We start from the raw sequence: 13,244 nt of genomic DNA, 5'->3' as shown, positions 1-13,244 counted from the left end.
TGCATCAGCGAGGATTAAACAAGTTGTTGCAGCTGAAATGTGTTCATCACTGCAGTAATTATCCAATGGAAGGCTGTCACCGGTTTGCTTAGTTAAAACCAGCTGGCGACTTTCTTTTGAGGGACAGGCAGTGTATAGTAGATATTGTTAAAGTACATTTTGCTTATCTGAATGCCAGGTTTAGAGGTGCGATTCAAACCTGTACATCTCATGTGATTTTGATTCCACATTCTTCTGTTTAATCTACAGGGTTATTCAAAAAGAACGAACCGATTTCATGAAGCTATATTTCAAGAAGGAAAAGCAATAGAAAACTCCAACCAAGTCACAAGTTTTCTACTCACAATCGACTTTTTATTTGAGGTTTAAGACCATCGAATGACATCAAATAACAACGGCGATCAGCTCAGTGGAGGAGGAATTTTTTTATCGCGCTGATGCTTCCTGTGCTGCAGATGGTGGCCACACTGGAAGATGGGAAATAAAAGTTGATTGCTAGTAGAATACATGTGACTTGGCTGGAGTTTTCTATTGTTTTTACTTATTGAAATATTGCACAATGAAATCTGTTCATTCTATTTGAATAACCATGTAATTAAGTTGGTTTAAAACTTCTGGTTAGAGGTCATTTTTTTGTTTGTTATTTCTTTAAAGCGAGTAGCTTCCACTTACCTGTTCCTCCTGCCGTGTGACTCGTTTTGATGTATTGTTTTACCTCAAAAACCTATTGTTCGCTAAAATACTTTTGTTTTTGCTACAATGATGGTGATTTCATTGTATTGGCGTTTTCCCCTGGTGAGCTGGATCGTAACAACTCGATCTCATTTAAATTATAATTGTGTATTCCATTAGAAGGAATGGGCTGTTAAAATGTATTCTGGAGTTTTTATTAAAAGTTGTAAATCAGAAGGCTTCGATTTTACTCCAAAACAAAAAAGAAACAAGTGGTGTCACCCATAGAGAGAAAAACTGACCCGTTTTAAAGTTTGAAAATGTGGATAAAATAGATTTTCACAGTGAAACTTCTGATGTCCACATTTTCAATATTTTTGGGAAATCTTCGAACATTTTTTGTGGAAAAAAAGAAATGTTAAACATGTTTCTTAAGAACATTCAGAAAAAAAAAATCAAATCATTGATTTTTCTGTGAATGTTCAAGAAAATATTAGAAATTTTACTGATGTATATGTAATCAACTGAGATATTTGTAGATTTTTTTGGAAGATTTTGGCTCATTTTTTTGAAAACATTTACAAGAATTTTCTTGCCAAATTTGGGGATTTTTTAAAAAAAATAAAACTTTCAAGGAATTATTGAAATTTTCTTGCTGAGGGTTTTACAAATTTTCAGAAATTTGGGGAATTTTTGGCTGAATTTTTTCAGACAAGGAAACAATATTTTTGGTGCCCTTAAATGAGGACAACAGGAGGGTTAAAGAACGACCTCATGGAAAATGATAATTCAGATATGAACAGTTTATGGCACTAGAGGGCAAAGTCCAGGGCAGTCAGGTGATGCATTATGTAAACTGCAGCCAAAATAAATAATACAATACAAAGTTTTATTGTACATTTACTGCATGTAGCCCCATTTCATGACCCAGGTTCCACTTTAAAGATGTAAATTGAGGCTAAAGTGTTAAATAAAGTTCGTATTTTGATGCAAAAACAGCTGAAAAAGTGCGTAAGCATGTAGAAGAGGCGCATTAAAGACAGCAATAAATCAAACTTTTATTTCTGCATATAGAAAAAGAATTAAGTTAAATAGTGAAACAGTCCATCAAAAATGCGGCATCTTGTTTTCAACCAATGGTCCATAATACATTAACCTTTGTCCCAAAATGAAAAAAAAAGTGTAAATACCATGTTCACAGTAATAAATATTGAAAACAAAATCTTTTATACATTAACATTATATATATATATATTTGTGTAAATATATATATATTTATAGATATAATCATATACAGTAAAAAGTTATTTTCAAGTTTATCAAACACAAAATATTAAAATAAAAATGGCTGAAAACAGAATAATGATTGCATTATTTTTTTCATTCCAAAGGCATCGGTAACCATGGCCATTCAGAGTCTGTAATAAATAAAACGTGATATTATCTAAAGATTGTAGTGCATCACTGTAAATTTAAAAAAAAAAGAAAAAATTATAGTGCAAGTTCCTTTCGTTTTTTAAACTTTGCGCAAATTAATCTTGCAAATTTTTCAAAAATAATCCAAAAAAAAAAAGGAATGACGATAACGAGACAGAGTGGCAGCACCGTCGAGTCCCGACCCCTCTGCAGACTTGGCAACGAATAAAAAGAAGAAAAAAAAAGAAGCTTTCATGTGTATGAAACCATGGCGCATCTTATTTGGCAAATTATTTAAGGACAAGAAGAAAACAAAACAAAAAAACTCCAGGTGCTCCGTACACTCAGCTCTGTCAGTACTTCCAAGAAAAATCCTCGATGAAATGCATAGAAATTAATCACCAGTAGCGAGAACTAACTTAACTTAAGGGTTTTGTTTTACTGTCATGCAGCATTTTCTGAGACGCGAAGCAAGGCAGATACTGTGGCGGTGTGTGGATGCGGTAAAGCATTGTGGGTAAATGTATGCTCTGCCTGTGCTTGCACTTTTCCCTGGCTTCCTTTTGCCCCTCAGCGATGAGGACCGGGGCGGGGGGGCAGCTCCCGGGTCCCGTTTGTCTGCAGGATGCCACGGAGGTCTGGCTTCGTCTTCACACAAGCATCCCTGTGTGTGTGTGTGTGTGTGTGTGTGTGTGTGTGATGTGTGTGTGTGTGTGTGTGATGTGTGTGTGCTTGCTCGTCTCAAACCTCTGCACCCAACTCAATGACCCCAGTCTCTATAATGGGCACTAGCTTATCTTCCACCTGTACCAGCAGGATGGTCTTGTCGATATGGGAGCGGTTGGCTGGGTCTCGGCTACAAGGCACCCACCGGTGAATCACCTGCAGGGGGCAACAGAGGAGGCGGCGGTGAGGGGAGGCGTCCAATCTCATTTATGGAGGCATTTATTACCGAGCAAGTAGGTCAGTGACGGTGTTACAGGCCAAAAGAAGCAAGCTCATCACAGTAAAATCATTCGTCTGACAAGAGGTCAGAGTGTGTTTGGAGCTGAACAACTGAACAGATCACATCCATCTGTCTAAGTTTGATTCATCTGATAGGGCAGTTTACAACTAATATTCAAAGTCAGAGAAAATTTATTCACCCTCCTGCTGTCTTCATTTACAGGCACCCAAAAATATTGTTTCCTTGTTTGAAAAAAAATCCAAAAATTCTGTAATATTCCCCAAATTTCTGAAAATTTGCAAAACCTTCAGGAAGAAAATTCCAATAATTCCTTAAAAGTTAAAAAAAAAATCACCCAAATATGGCGAGAAAATTCTTGTAAATATTTTTTTAAAAATGAGTAAAAATCTTCCCAAAAAATCCAGAAAATATCTAAAATGATTGCATATATATCAGTAAAACTTCTGATATATGTTTAATAACATTCAGAAAAAAATCTGCCAAAATCTAGCAAATTTCGCTGGATTTTGGTTGATTTTTTCCTGAATGTTATTAAAGAAACATTCTTTTTACATTTCTTTTTTCCATCAAAAAATGTTCAGAAATTTCCCAAAAATGTTGAAAATGTGGACATAAGAAGTGAAAATATACTTTTTAGGCATTTTTAAATTTTAACCTCTTCGGACCTGACGTCCACATATGTGGACATTTTTTTCCCCAAAGAGATCGTATTGTTCATAATAATGACAACAATAAAAAAATAATAACAATAATAAAAATTGAATATTACCAACAATAATTATAACAGCAATGCAAATATAATATACATATAATTACATTTAAAAAAATATAAGAAACACAATTATCACACATTAGATTTTCTACATTTGTTATGTTTATTGGTTGCTCCTTATCCCAAATAACTAGAAGAAATCTAAGTGCAAGCTCAGGTCTCAAGAGGTTAAAATGGGTTAATTTTGACCTGCAGGACGACAGGAGGGTTAAAGGTAAACGTGGAGAAGCTGCTGTGTAAAATAACTTACGTGTCCTTCCATGCCCTCTAAAGGGCTCCAGTCTCTCCAGCAGGTCCGTCCTGCTCTCAGTCTCACCGTCTCGTCAGGCCACTGCAGCTCCTTACGCTTCGATAGGCTGATGTTCTCCAGTACCTGACTCACGTCCACGATCTGACAGCAACAACACAAACACGATATGATCACAGCAGGACTGAAGTCGCAGCTACACTTAACGTATTTGAACCGTTTGAGGAGCGGATGTGCTGCAGAACTGATCTTTATACAGGTAACGTCTGCAGCGCATGTGGGACTGTGGCAAAACAAGATGTGAGCGTCACAGACTTTACCTGTAATAACTTGTAAAATCAAAGAAGAAAGTATTAACTTATATGTTGCCTGTTAAAAAAAAAAAAAGAAGCCAAAACTCAATATATCGTCCACACAGTAATTAATTCTTTTACTGACTCTACTTTAACTCTGACTGTACCAATACACTATCAGCAAAAATATTGTTATTTTACAAATACTGGCTGTTATTTTCAAAGAAAAAATATGTCACTTAAGGATCTAAAAGTGAACATATATTTTGAACAGCAATTTTACATATTTTCCTAGTTTTCTTAAATCGCAAATAATAGCTAATAAAAATCACAGAAAAAAAGAAGCAAACTAAATTCAGCCAAAACTGTATATAATAATTTGTTCTTTTACAACTCTGACCATACAAATACACTATGTTTAAGCAAAAAGATCATTCATTTACAAATACTTGCTGTTATTTTAAAAGAAAAAAATATGTGTGGTAAGAATTAAAAAAATCTAAATAATACTTTTAACTATTGTTATTTTACAGGTAATTCATGGCATGTTAAATTGCAAATAATAGCTAATAAAATCACAGAAGAAAAACTGTAAATAATGTCGAGATTTAATTTGTTATTTTACAATGTGTGACCATAAAATTAGACCGTTTTAACCAGACAAAAATATAATAAAATTACAGACATCTGCTGTTACTTTCAAAACTTCACATGCCTATAATGCATTTTTAAGGCCCGTTTACGACCAAATCATCACGTATTTTTTTTCAGATTTTTTTTTTTAAAACCAGGGCAGCTCAGGTTGGTGAAATGTTTTCATCGAGTTTGTGCAAAACAGGTAAATTAAGATGCACAGACTACAGTTGATTCTGTCAGGAATGAGGTTACTAAGCAACTGTTGGCTGATGTTTGCAAATTAATGCCAACAGGGTGAACAAGTCGCTTAAGTGGGAACTCTGTTTGACATTACTTGTTAATGGTAGTTAAATTAAAAAATTTGGACACTTTATGACCCATTTCTGTGTAAAATGGCTGCAAATAGCTTCAGTAAAAACACAAACTGATGTATTTTAACGTTACCAACACAGATCTCTGCTTTATCTACATGCTCTCAGGATGCTAAATGTCATTGCCAGTGATGCCTTTAATTCCAGCTTAATGCTTACGGACCTGCACTCTGTAGGAGATGTCGTCTCTCCGTACGGTGGAGACGCTGGGGTTGTGCTGCTGCGGGTGGTGATGGTGGTGATGATGCTGGCTGAGGGGGTCCGTCACGGTGCTGCAGAGGCCGTCGTTGCCCAGGAGGCCCACCAGCGTGTGGCGCTTGCAGGGGGGGATGCTGTGGCTGGAGAGGGAGGCGGAGGGGCCGGCGGGGTCCGAGGTGGAGCCCAGCCGGAGCTGCAGGGACGTGGGGAGGGTTCGCAGAGACAGCTGGCTGGTGGAGGAGCGGCGGCAGGGCTCCAGGCCGGTGGTGGAGGTGCGCAGGGAGGAGTGGCGGCTGCTGCTGTAGCGGTACGAGGACGACTGGCTGGCTACAGAGGCCCGGGCAGGAGAGTGACGGACCAGACCAGACTGAACGGACTGGGAGCTCTGGCTGGTTGCTGGACAAAAGGAGGAGGAGAGGCAGGTCAAATTAGGTGGATCAAAATGAATTCCAAAGACGAGTACAGTCACACTAATTTCATGCTAATGTCAGCAGGCTAACATACTCCTATTCATGACAATGGCAACATGCTCCATAGTCTGTAACACCCAAGAATTTAAAAGTTTAATAAGAATCTAATCAAATTTGCATTTGTCTTTATCAGAAATGCACCAAAAATCAATGTCAAAACTTGACCAGCAATGTGATAAAATGTTGTGATTTATGATTTATAAACAGTCTGAGCTTACAAAGCGCTGTGCACGTTATCAGACAGGTAGCAAAAACATTATGTGCAAAAAGACAATGTAAAAAAAATTAACAAAAACTTGAGTAATCAATGAGCAAAACTAAGTAAAATAGCAACTTGCACGATTGATTACGAAAATAAAAATGAAATATTGGAATCATTAGAGCCAAAAGACTTTGAAAACATGTCAATTCTGAGGTTTTGAATTGAAGATATCAATGGAGGAGGAACATTGAACTGAAAGAGGAAAGAAATAACATTTTTACTGCTCGTATAATTTCTTTCAGGTGTCTCATTCATTACTCAAAACTGACGCTGGAAACCCTTTGACGTATAATCTCATTTACAGTCCATAATCTTCATTTGTGAATTCAGAATCTAAGAATTTAAAAACCTGAGCACAAAGTAAAACAACACAAGCACAACTATAAAGTTTTTTAGAGACGCTGAAAATACGACAAAAAGCCTCATCGAAAAGCTCAGAAGAAATAGTTTTATGATCCAGTTTGGTTTATTTTAAACACATCAAGTCCAGATTCTACAGGTTTCCGCAATATTAAAATTTTAAATATATTTATTGCACCAAGACCAGTTATTGTTTGCATTCTTTCTTTTCTATAGAAAGAATGCAGCTGAACACTGCAGGAGAAATGCTGTCACCATACAAAACTTTTTCTTTCATGTCTATTTCAGATTTTTCCACGAGAAATAGCTGAAATAACCAGAATAAATAAACACAAACACACCACTCCTGTTTCAGCCTCTTTGAACTGGCTCCCAGTAGATTTTTGGATAATTTTTAGGATTTTACTGATAACTTTTAAGTCCGTCACAGCTTGCTCTTAGCAATATTTCTGACTTTTTTAGTGCAGAATGCTCCTTTGAACACTTTGACAACCTCATGAAGAGGTCTTTTGTTTGTTCCTGGAGCTCAGCTGAAGATTTGAGGGCACAAAGTGTTTGCCTCGACGCCTCGAGACCCAAGTTTGTCTTTCATGTCTACTAATATTATTTTTCCTTTCTAACACTGCTGTTTCTGTATGCCTCATGCAGTTTTTTTCTAAAATGATGATTTTATAGCTGGAGGTTGTGTTTTGATACTTTTTGCAAAGTGCTTAATAAAAAAAGATTATTCATTTACGTTCACTGTGGCATCAATATTTGTAGAATTTTTGAGGAATTTGTACCATCTACTTCATTTCTAGCATTGTGTCACTCCATAGTAGGAGCAATTATGTAATGCTGCAATCAGTAAAATGTGACACAGGTGTGGCAGTTCGTACCCAGAGGATGTGGCTGGTATGAGTGAGGAGGAGCAGGTCCAGAGGTTCCTCCCTGTGACACCGAGCTCTGCTGAGAGTCTCCTCCCGTCCCGTTCCCACTGCCACAGGACAAACCTCCAGCGTCTGAATCCTCAATATTCCCTCCACTGTTACAGCCTGCACCACAGCCCTTCCGTAACCTATGAGAAAAGTATTTATTATACCAAAAATGTCACAAATGTTTGTTTTTCCAGCTCAAAACTCAACCCGCTGGACCACCGACCTGTGCCAGGTGCTGACGACGAAGTTGCGGATGTTCCCGATGCTGATGGGGCCTCCCAGGATGTGTCCGAGCTGCGGGTGTGAGTTGCAGTAGGAGGTGGTCAGCGGAGACACGTAGATGGGATAACCGATGGGCTGGTCGCACGAGGAGTTGATCATGTTCCGCAGAGCCTGCTTGGCGTTCTGGATGCTGCCGCGCTCTGGGTTTCTGTTTCTCAGGAACACCAGCTCCTGCTGCTGCCCAGCCCAAAGGCCTCGGACACATTCTTTATTCACCTGCAGCACAAGTTCCCACTAATTACTGAGAATAATAACAACTTTATTTCTATAGCACCTTTTAGAAGAACATTCACAAAGTGCTTTGACAGATACAACACAGTGATAAAAGAGAAAGAAAAGAGAACTTTACAGGAAGGCGAGCCAATAAAAGTGGGTTTTAAGAAGTGACTTAAAAGAATCTACTGATTGAGTGAGCCTTATCTCCTCAGACAGGTTGTTCCAAAGCCGAGGGGTCCTGATGGAGAAGGCCCGGTCACCCTTAGATTTAACCGTCCTGTTGTCTTCATTTACGGGGACCAAAAAATATTGTTTCCTTGTCTGAAAAAAAATCCCAAAATTCAGCAAAAAAATTCCCCAAATTTCTAAAAATTTGTAAAACCTTCAGGAAGAAAATTCCAATAATTCCTTAAAGGTTTCCCTTAAAAGTTGTATTTAAAAAAAATACCCCAAATTCAGCAAGAAAATGAGTAAAAATGAGTAAACATCTTCCAAAAAAATCCTAAAAATATCTAAAGTGATTACATATACATCAGTAAAACTTCTGACATTTTCTCTAAGAACATTCACAAAAAAAAATCAACCAAAATCCAGTAAAATCTGCTGGATTTTGGTTGATTTTGTTGGTGAATGTTCTTAAAGAAACATTTTTAACATTTCTTTTTTTTTCCCCACCAAAAAATGTTGAAAGATTCCCCAATAATTTCGAAAAGTGGACATTAGAAGTTTCACTGTGAAAATATATATTTTTCCCACATTTTCAAACTTTAAAACCATCTTTGACCTGCAGGACGACACGAGGGTTAAGCCTCGACTTTGGAACAAGCAGGAGGGACTCACCTGAGGATCTAAGGGACGGACGAGGTTAGCATGTCTAAAATATAGTCGGGGCAAGCTTTAAAAATGATCAGCAAAAAATCTTAAAATCGAACAGGGGAGATGTGATGTCGTCTGTTAAAACCAGTAGGAAGCCAAGCTGCTGCGTTACAGACCGGTTGGAGGCGGGAGAGGGATTTTTGTGGAATGCCCGATAAAAGGGAGTTGCAGTTATCAAGACCGGGAAAAAAAATGAGGGCATGGATGATTTTTTCAAGGTCTGACAGAGGGAGGATTGATTTGATTTTGGCAATCTTATCTGGAGGAAGCAGGATTGGATGACTTTGTTGATGTGAGGCGTGAAACTGAGGCCAGAATCAAACAGGAGTCTTAGAATTAGTGGCAAACGCTGAATGACATTGAATCCGCTGTGGTCCCACCTTGATCACACGGAAGCTGAGGTATCGTCGATTGAGCATGATGATTTTGTACTCGTTGGTGCCCTCGTCCAGGACGTGGCGCAGGGCGAGCAGCGACGGGGCGTTGGACAGCACGGCGCTCCTCCAGGCCGGGTCGCCCTCGTGAGCGATGACCAGGTTCTGCTGGTGGGAGGAGATGGCCTCGAAAAGAACCGCCGGCTCATCGTACTCGTCGGGGGACGTGAAGTGGTCCTGGAAAAGGAAACAAGTGCAGCGACAAAACAGAAAGGTTAGGTTATCATTTATTTACACCCCCTGTCAAAAGTTTTAGGACACCGTCTCATTCAAATAAAGTAGAACCTGTCCTACAACCTTTGACAGGGGGTGTATTTCATCATATGGATGTGATCAGGGCAGGACTCTGATCATACATGTAAAGTTTCAGGCAGATTGGAGCATGTTCAGGGCATTTACACAGCATTTGAAATTTCATGGCGAAGGACCAAAATTCCAGAGGCCGCCACGGACACGCCCTTTGACTTTGGGAAAAGATTTTAATAACTTTGGATCATTAAGGCCTCCTGTATGTACTGGCAGAATTTGAGGAGAATTGGAGTTTCCCCCTAGGAGGAGTTTGCTCGAGAAAAAAATGAAAAATGGGCAAAATCTGACATTCAACGCAAAATAGCTCACTTCCTGTTGGGTTTGGAATGTGGCTGTCACTGACTTTTTTGTTCAGCCTGATGTGCTGCATATGTGTACCAAATCTGGTAGATACACCCCCTGTCAAAAGTTGTAGGACAGGTTCTACTTTATTTGAATGAGAAAGTGTCCTAAACCTTTTGACAGGGGGTGTATATGCCAGGGTTCTTTTAGTCGTCCATTAAAGATCAGTTGCTTTAATTTTCACAGTTACAGTTTGTCTGCTTTGTGTAGTAATGAGTTGTGTCTGTCGCACCATAAGAGCCAAAAATAGAAATCTCAGGTTTGGAGTTTCAGTGTAAAGAGGCTCCTTGGACGACGTATCAAATGGACCTGAGGCTGCAGGTCCTTCTAAGCATATACTACGGTCTCATTGTTAGGAAGATTATCTGTCTCAGGAACGTAGAACTTAAAGTTTGTATTAAATGGAAAAAAATACATTAAGGTTTAAACTTTACAACCTATTTATGAGTCATTAGGAAAAAGACTTTGTATGCATTGTCATGTTATAAATAAGCAGTCATTCTTATTCGTCATCACATCTTTCCATTGCAATGATGTATTTTCATTCTGATTACATAATTAATACTTTCATTATTTACTTGTATTTGTACATGATATTACATTTACGAGCGACCCAGCAGTGTCTTTGTTGTCATATTTAAATATTGGAACTAGGGGGCCTTTTTCCCTGATAAATCTCTTTAAATAAGTTTAAATGTCTTTAATTTATAGATGTGTTCTCTTGATTTTTCTTACTGTGACTTTGCTGCTGTGACATTGCAAATTTCACTATGAGGGACTAACAAAGGCTATTTTATTCTGTTCTATTCTAAATATGAGGCTGAAGGCCCTTTTGTATCGACAGCGGTTCGTTCTGTGGAGTCTCACCTGGTGTAATTTGAGAGACATTCTGATTCCAGGCACCACGACCTTCCTGAGGAGTTCCATGTCCGCGAAGATCCACTCATCTCGCACCGAGGAGATGCGGAAATCTCCCTTAAATAATGCATGAAGTCCATAAAGGAAAGACTCCAGATTGCTGTGATGGAACGGAACAAAGACATTAAAGCGTTATTTACTTCTTTTCATCCAGAGGACAGACGGAAAGGACAGAAGGAAAGAAAACAGCCCAAGTGTATGCGTGACCGTGCATATTAAAATGTTTGTGTCGATGCTTAGTCATCGAGGTCATTGCAAACCTAAAATGACACATTTTCATTATTTTAAAAGTTAAACAGGAAACATTAACAACACGACTGTCACAGGAGGTCCAAGTCTCATTGTTTGGCCTACATAAGAGAACATTTGAACTGGTTGGCTCATAATAACAAAGATTACTAACTAACCTGGACATATGATGGGCTGCTGTTCCCAGAGCTCTGCGTCCCAGAACACAGAGGCCGAAGCAGAGCAGCACCAGAGCCGAGTCCTTCTCACTGTCCAGCGGCTGCAAACAAAGCACAGACAAGCAGGATTTGTGAAGCTATTCTCTGCTAACATTTATCTAAAAATCTTTATCTTACACTGAAAATATTTCCCTGACATTTTCATCGCCCTTCTTCATTTATTAAAAACACGTCATCCTGTTGGGGATCTAACAAGACGGAACAGCTTTTATAATTTGATTAAAATCTCATTACTTGGAGGATTTATGGTTTTCAAAGGCTTTTGAAGTTTGACCGTGAACTGTCACTACGAGGCTATTAGTGTACTTTTATCCACACGCTGCAAAAACACAGTACAAAGTAACCCTTATCACACCATCATCAAAACTGTCCTGCTGTGTGAGATCCATCACATGCATCCCACAATAAGCCAGTCTATGTGTGTATCTGAATAAATACAGTCAGCTCAGACCAGCGCCCCTCCTTCACCCTCTACAAACAGAAAACTGAAGTCGGCGTCACCTTGGCCCTCTGAGAGTTGCAGTATTGGATCCAGCCCAGGTAGACGCCACAGAAACTGTCCCTGGAGATGCCAGCGAGCCGATGGTCGTAGTCCTCGTCGATGTTGGGGTTGAAGGTGGGGTCCAGGTCTACGTAGTTCCTCTCCCCACATCCCCGCAGGCCGTCTTTCATGGTCTCATTAGCCAGCCACTCCTCCAGTTTAGGGGACGCGACCACGTAGTAGATGATACCCTGAAGAGGAAAGACGTGATGCATTCAGATCAACTGGAAATCCCACAGCGAGTTCAAAAAGTAAGCAATCCGTTGAACCCCAACAAGCTTCTGGGGGAGTCACATTTTTACACACTGTGGGTTCATTTTTCACTGCTGTATAAAATCCTGCACCTCTATGGAAACAGCACAACCATGATCAGAAGTAGAGAAGACTCATAACTGTCTTTTGTGCAGTTTTTTTTTTCTACGTTTGGCACGGACGTTTTTATTTTTTACTGTTATTTTATCTGATTGTTTTGTTTTTACCCGTTCTATATCTTCAATGTAGCACTTTGAGATTTTGCCTAAATGAAAAGTTCATTACAAACAAAATTTATTATTTTTTTATTAGCTTAAGTTATGACATAAATCAAAAGGAAGAAAAAGCAAAGTTGAATTTCTTCGTTTTATTTTACAAAATAGTGGCTCTACATACCACAGATATTTTACAACTTGCAGTGCTAATTTGGGTGCGTACCAATACCCTTACTACTATTCTATCGAGCATACCAGAATGAAGATTGAGCACATCCCAACACATACAATCAACAAAAATATAATCGGAACACTTTTGTTTTTGCTCCCATTTTTTATGAGATGAACTCAAAGATCTAAAACTTTTCCCACATACACAATATCACCATTTCTCTCAAATATTGTCACAAATCTGTCTAAATCTGTGATAGTGAGCACTTCTCCTTTGCTGAGATAATCCATCCCACCTCACAGGTGTGCCCTATCAAGATGCTGATTAGACACCATGATTAGTGCACAGGTGTGCCTTAGACTGTCCACAATAAAAGCATCTTGCTCACTATCACAGATTTAGACAGATTTGTGAACAATATTTCAGAGAAATGGTGATATTGTGTATGTGGAAAAAGTTTTAGACCTTTGAGTTCATCTCATAAAAAATGGGAGCAAAAACAAAAGTGTTGCGTTTATATTTTTGTTGAGTGTAATATGTCAAATACAGCTGCAGATTCTGTGGCTCTTCTAACCCATAACCTGCATACGACAGATGACAGTTCATTTTGCACAATAGACTGCAACGGTAAAAATGTAC

General features: G+C 38.7%; 1 protein-coding gene across 1 annotated transcript in view; it reads right to left on the bottom strand.

The window, feature by feature from the left end:
- Positions 1 to 1,705: 1,705 nt before the first annotated feature.
- Positions 1,706 to 13,244, bottom strand: part of pcnx1 (pecanex 1) — a 51,955-nt gene continuing 40,416 nt past the window's right edge. The window contains exons 29-37 of the mRNA XM_051957465.1: positions 11,927 to 12,157; positions 11,366 to 11,466; positions 10,908 to 11,058; positions 9,336 to 9,566; positions 7,805 to 8,079; positions 7,543 to 7,721; positions 5,538 to 5,968; positions 4,078 to 4,218; positions 1,706 to 2,970 (exon numbers count right to left, since the gene is read on the bottom strand). Coding sequence (XP_051813425.1) covers positions 2,830 to 2,970; positions 4,078 to 4,218; positions 5,538 to 5,968; positions 7,543 to 7,721; positions 7,805 to 8,079; positions 9,336 to 9,566; positions 10,908 to 11,058; positions 11,366 to 11,466; positions 11,927 to 12,157 — 1,881 coding nt within the window. The 3' untranslated portion in view covers positions 1,706 to 2,829. The remainder of the gene's footprint in view (positions 2,971 to 4,077; positions 4,219 to 5,537; positions 5,969 to 7,542; positions 7,722 to 7,804; positions 8,080 to 9,335; positions 9,567 to 10,907; positions 11,059 to 11,365; positions 11,467 to 11,926; positions 12,158 to 13,244) is intronic.

Source organism: Acanthochromis polyacanthus, chromosome 1 (assembly GCF_021347895.1).
Source record: "Acanthochromis polyacanthus isolate Apoly-LR-REF ecotype Palm Island chromosome 1, KAUST_Apoly_ChrSc, whole genome shotgun sequence".
In the NCBI taxonomy this organism is placed as follows: domain Eukaryota; kingdom Metazoa; phylum Chordata; class Actinopteri; family Pomacentridae; genus Acanthochromis; species Acanthochromis polyacanthus.
This window is presented reverse-complemented; position numbering and strand designations above follow the sequence as displayed.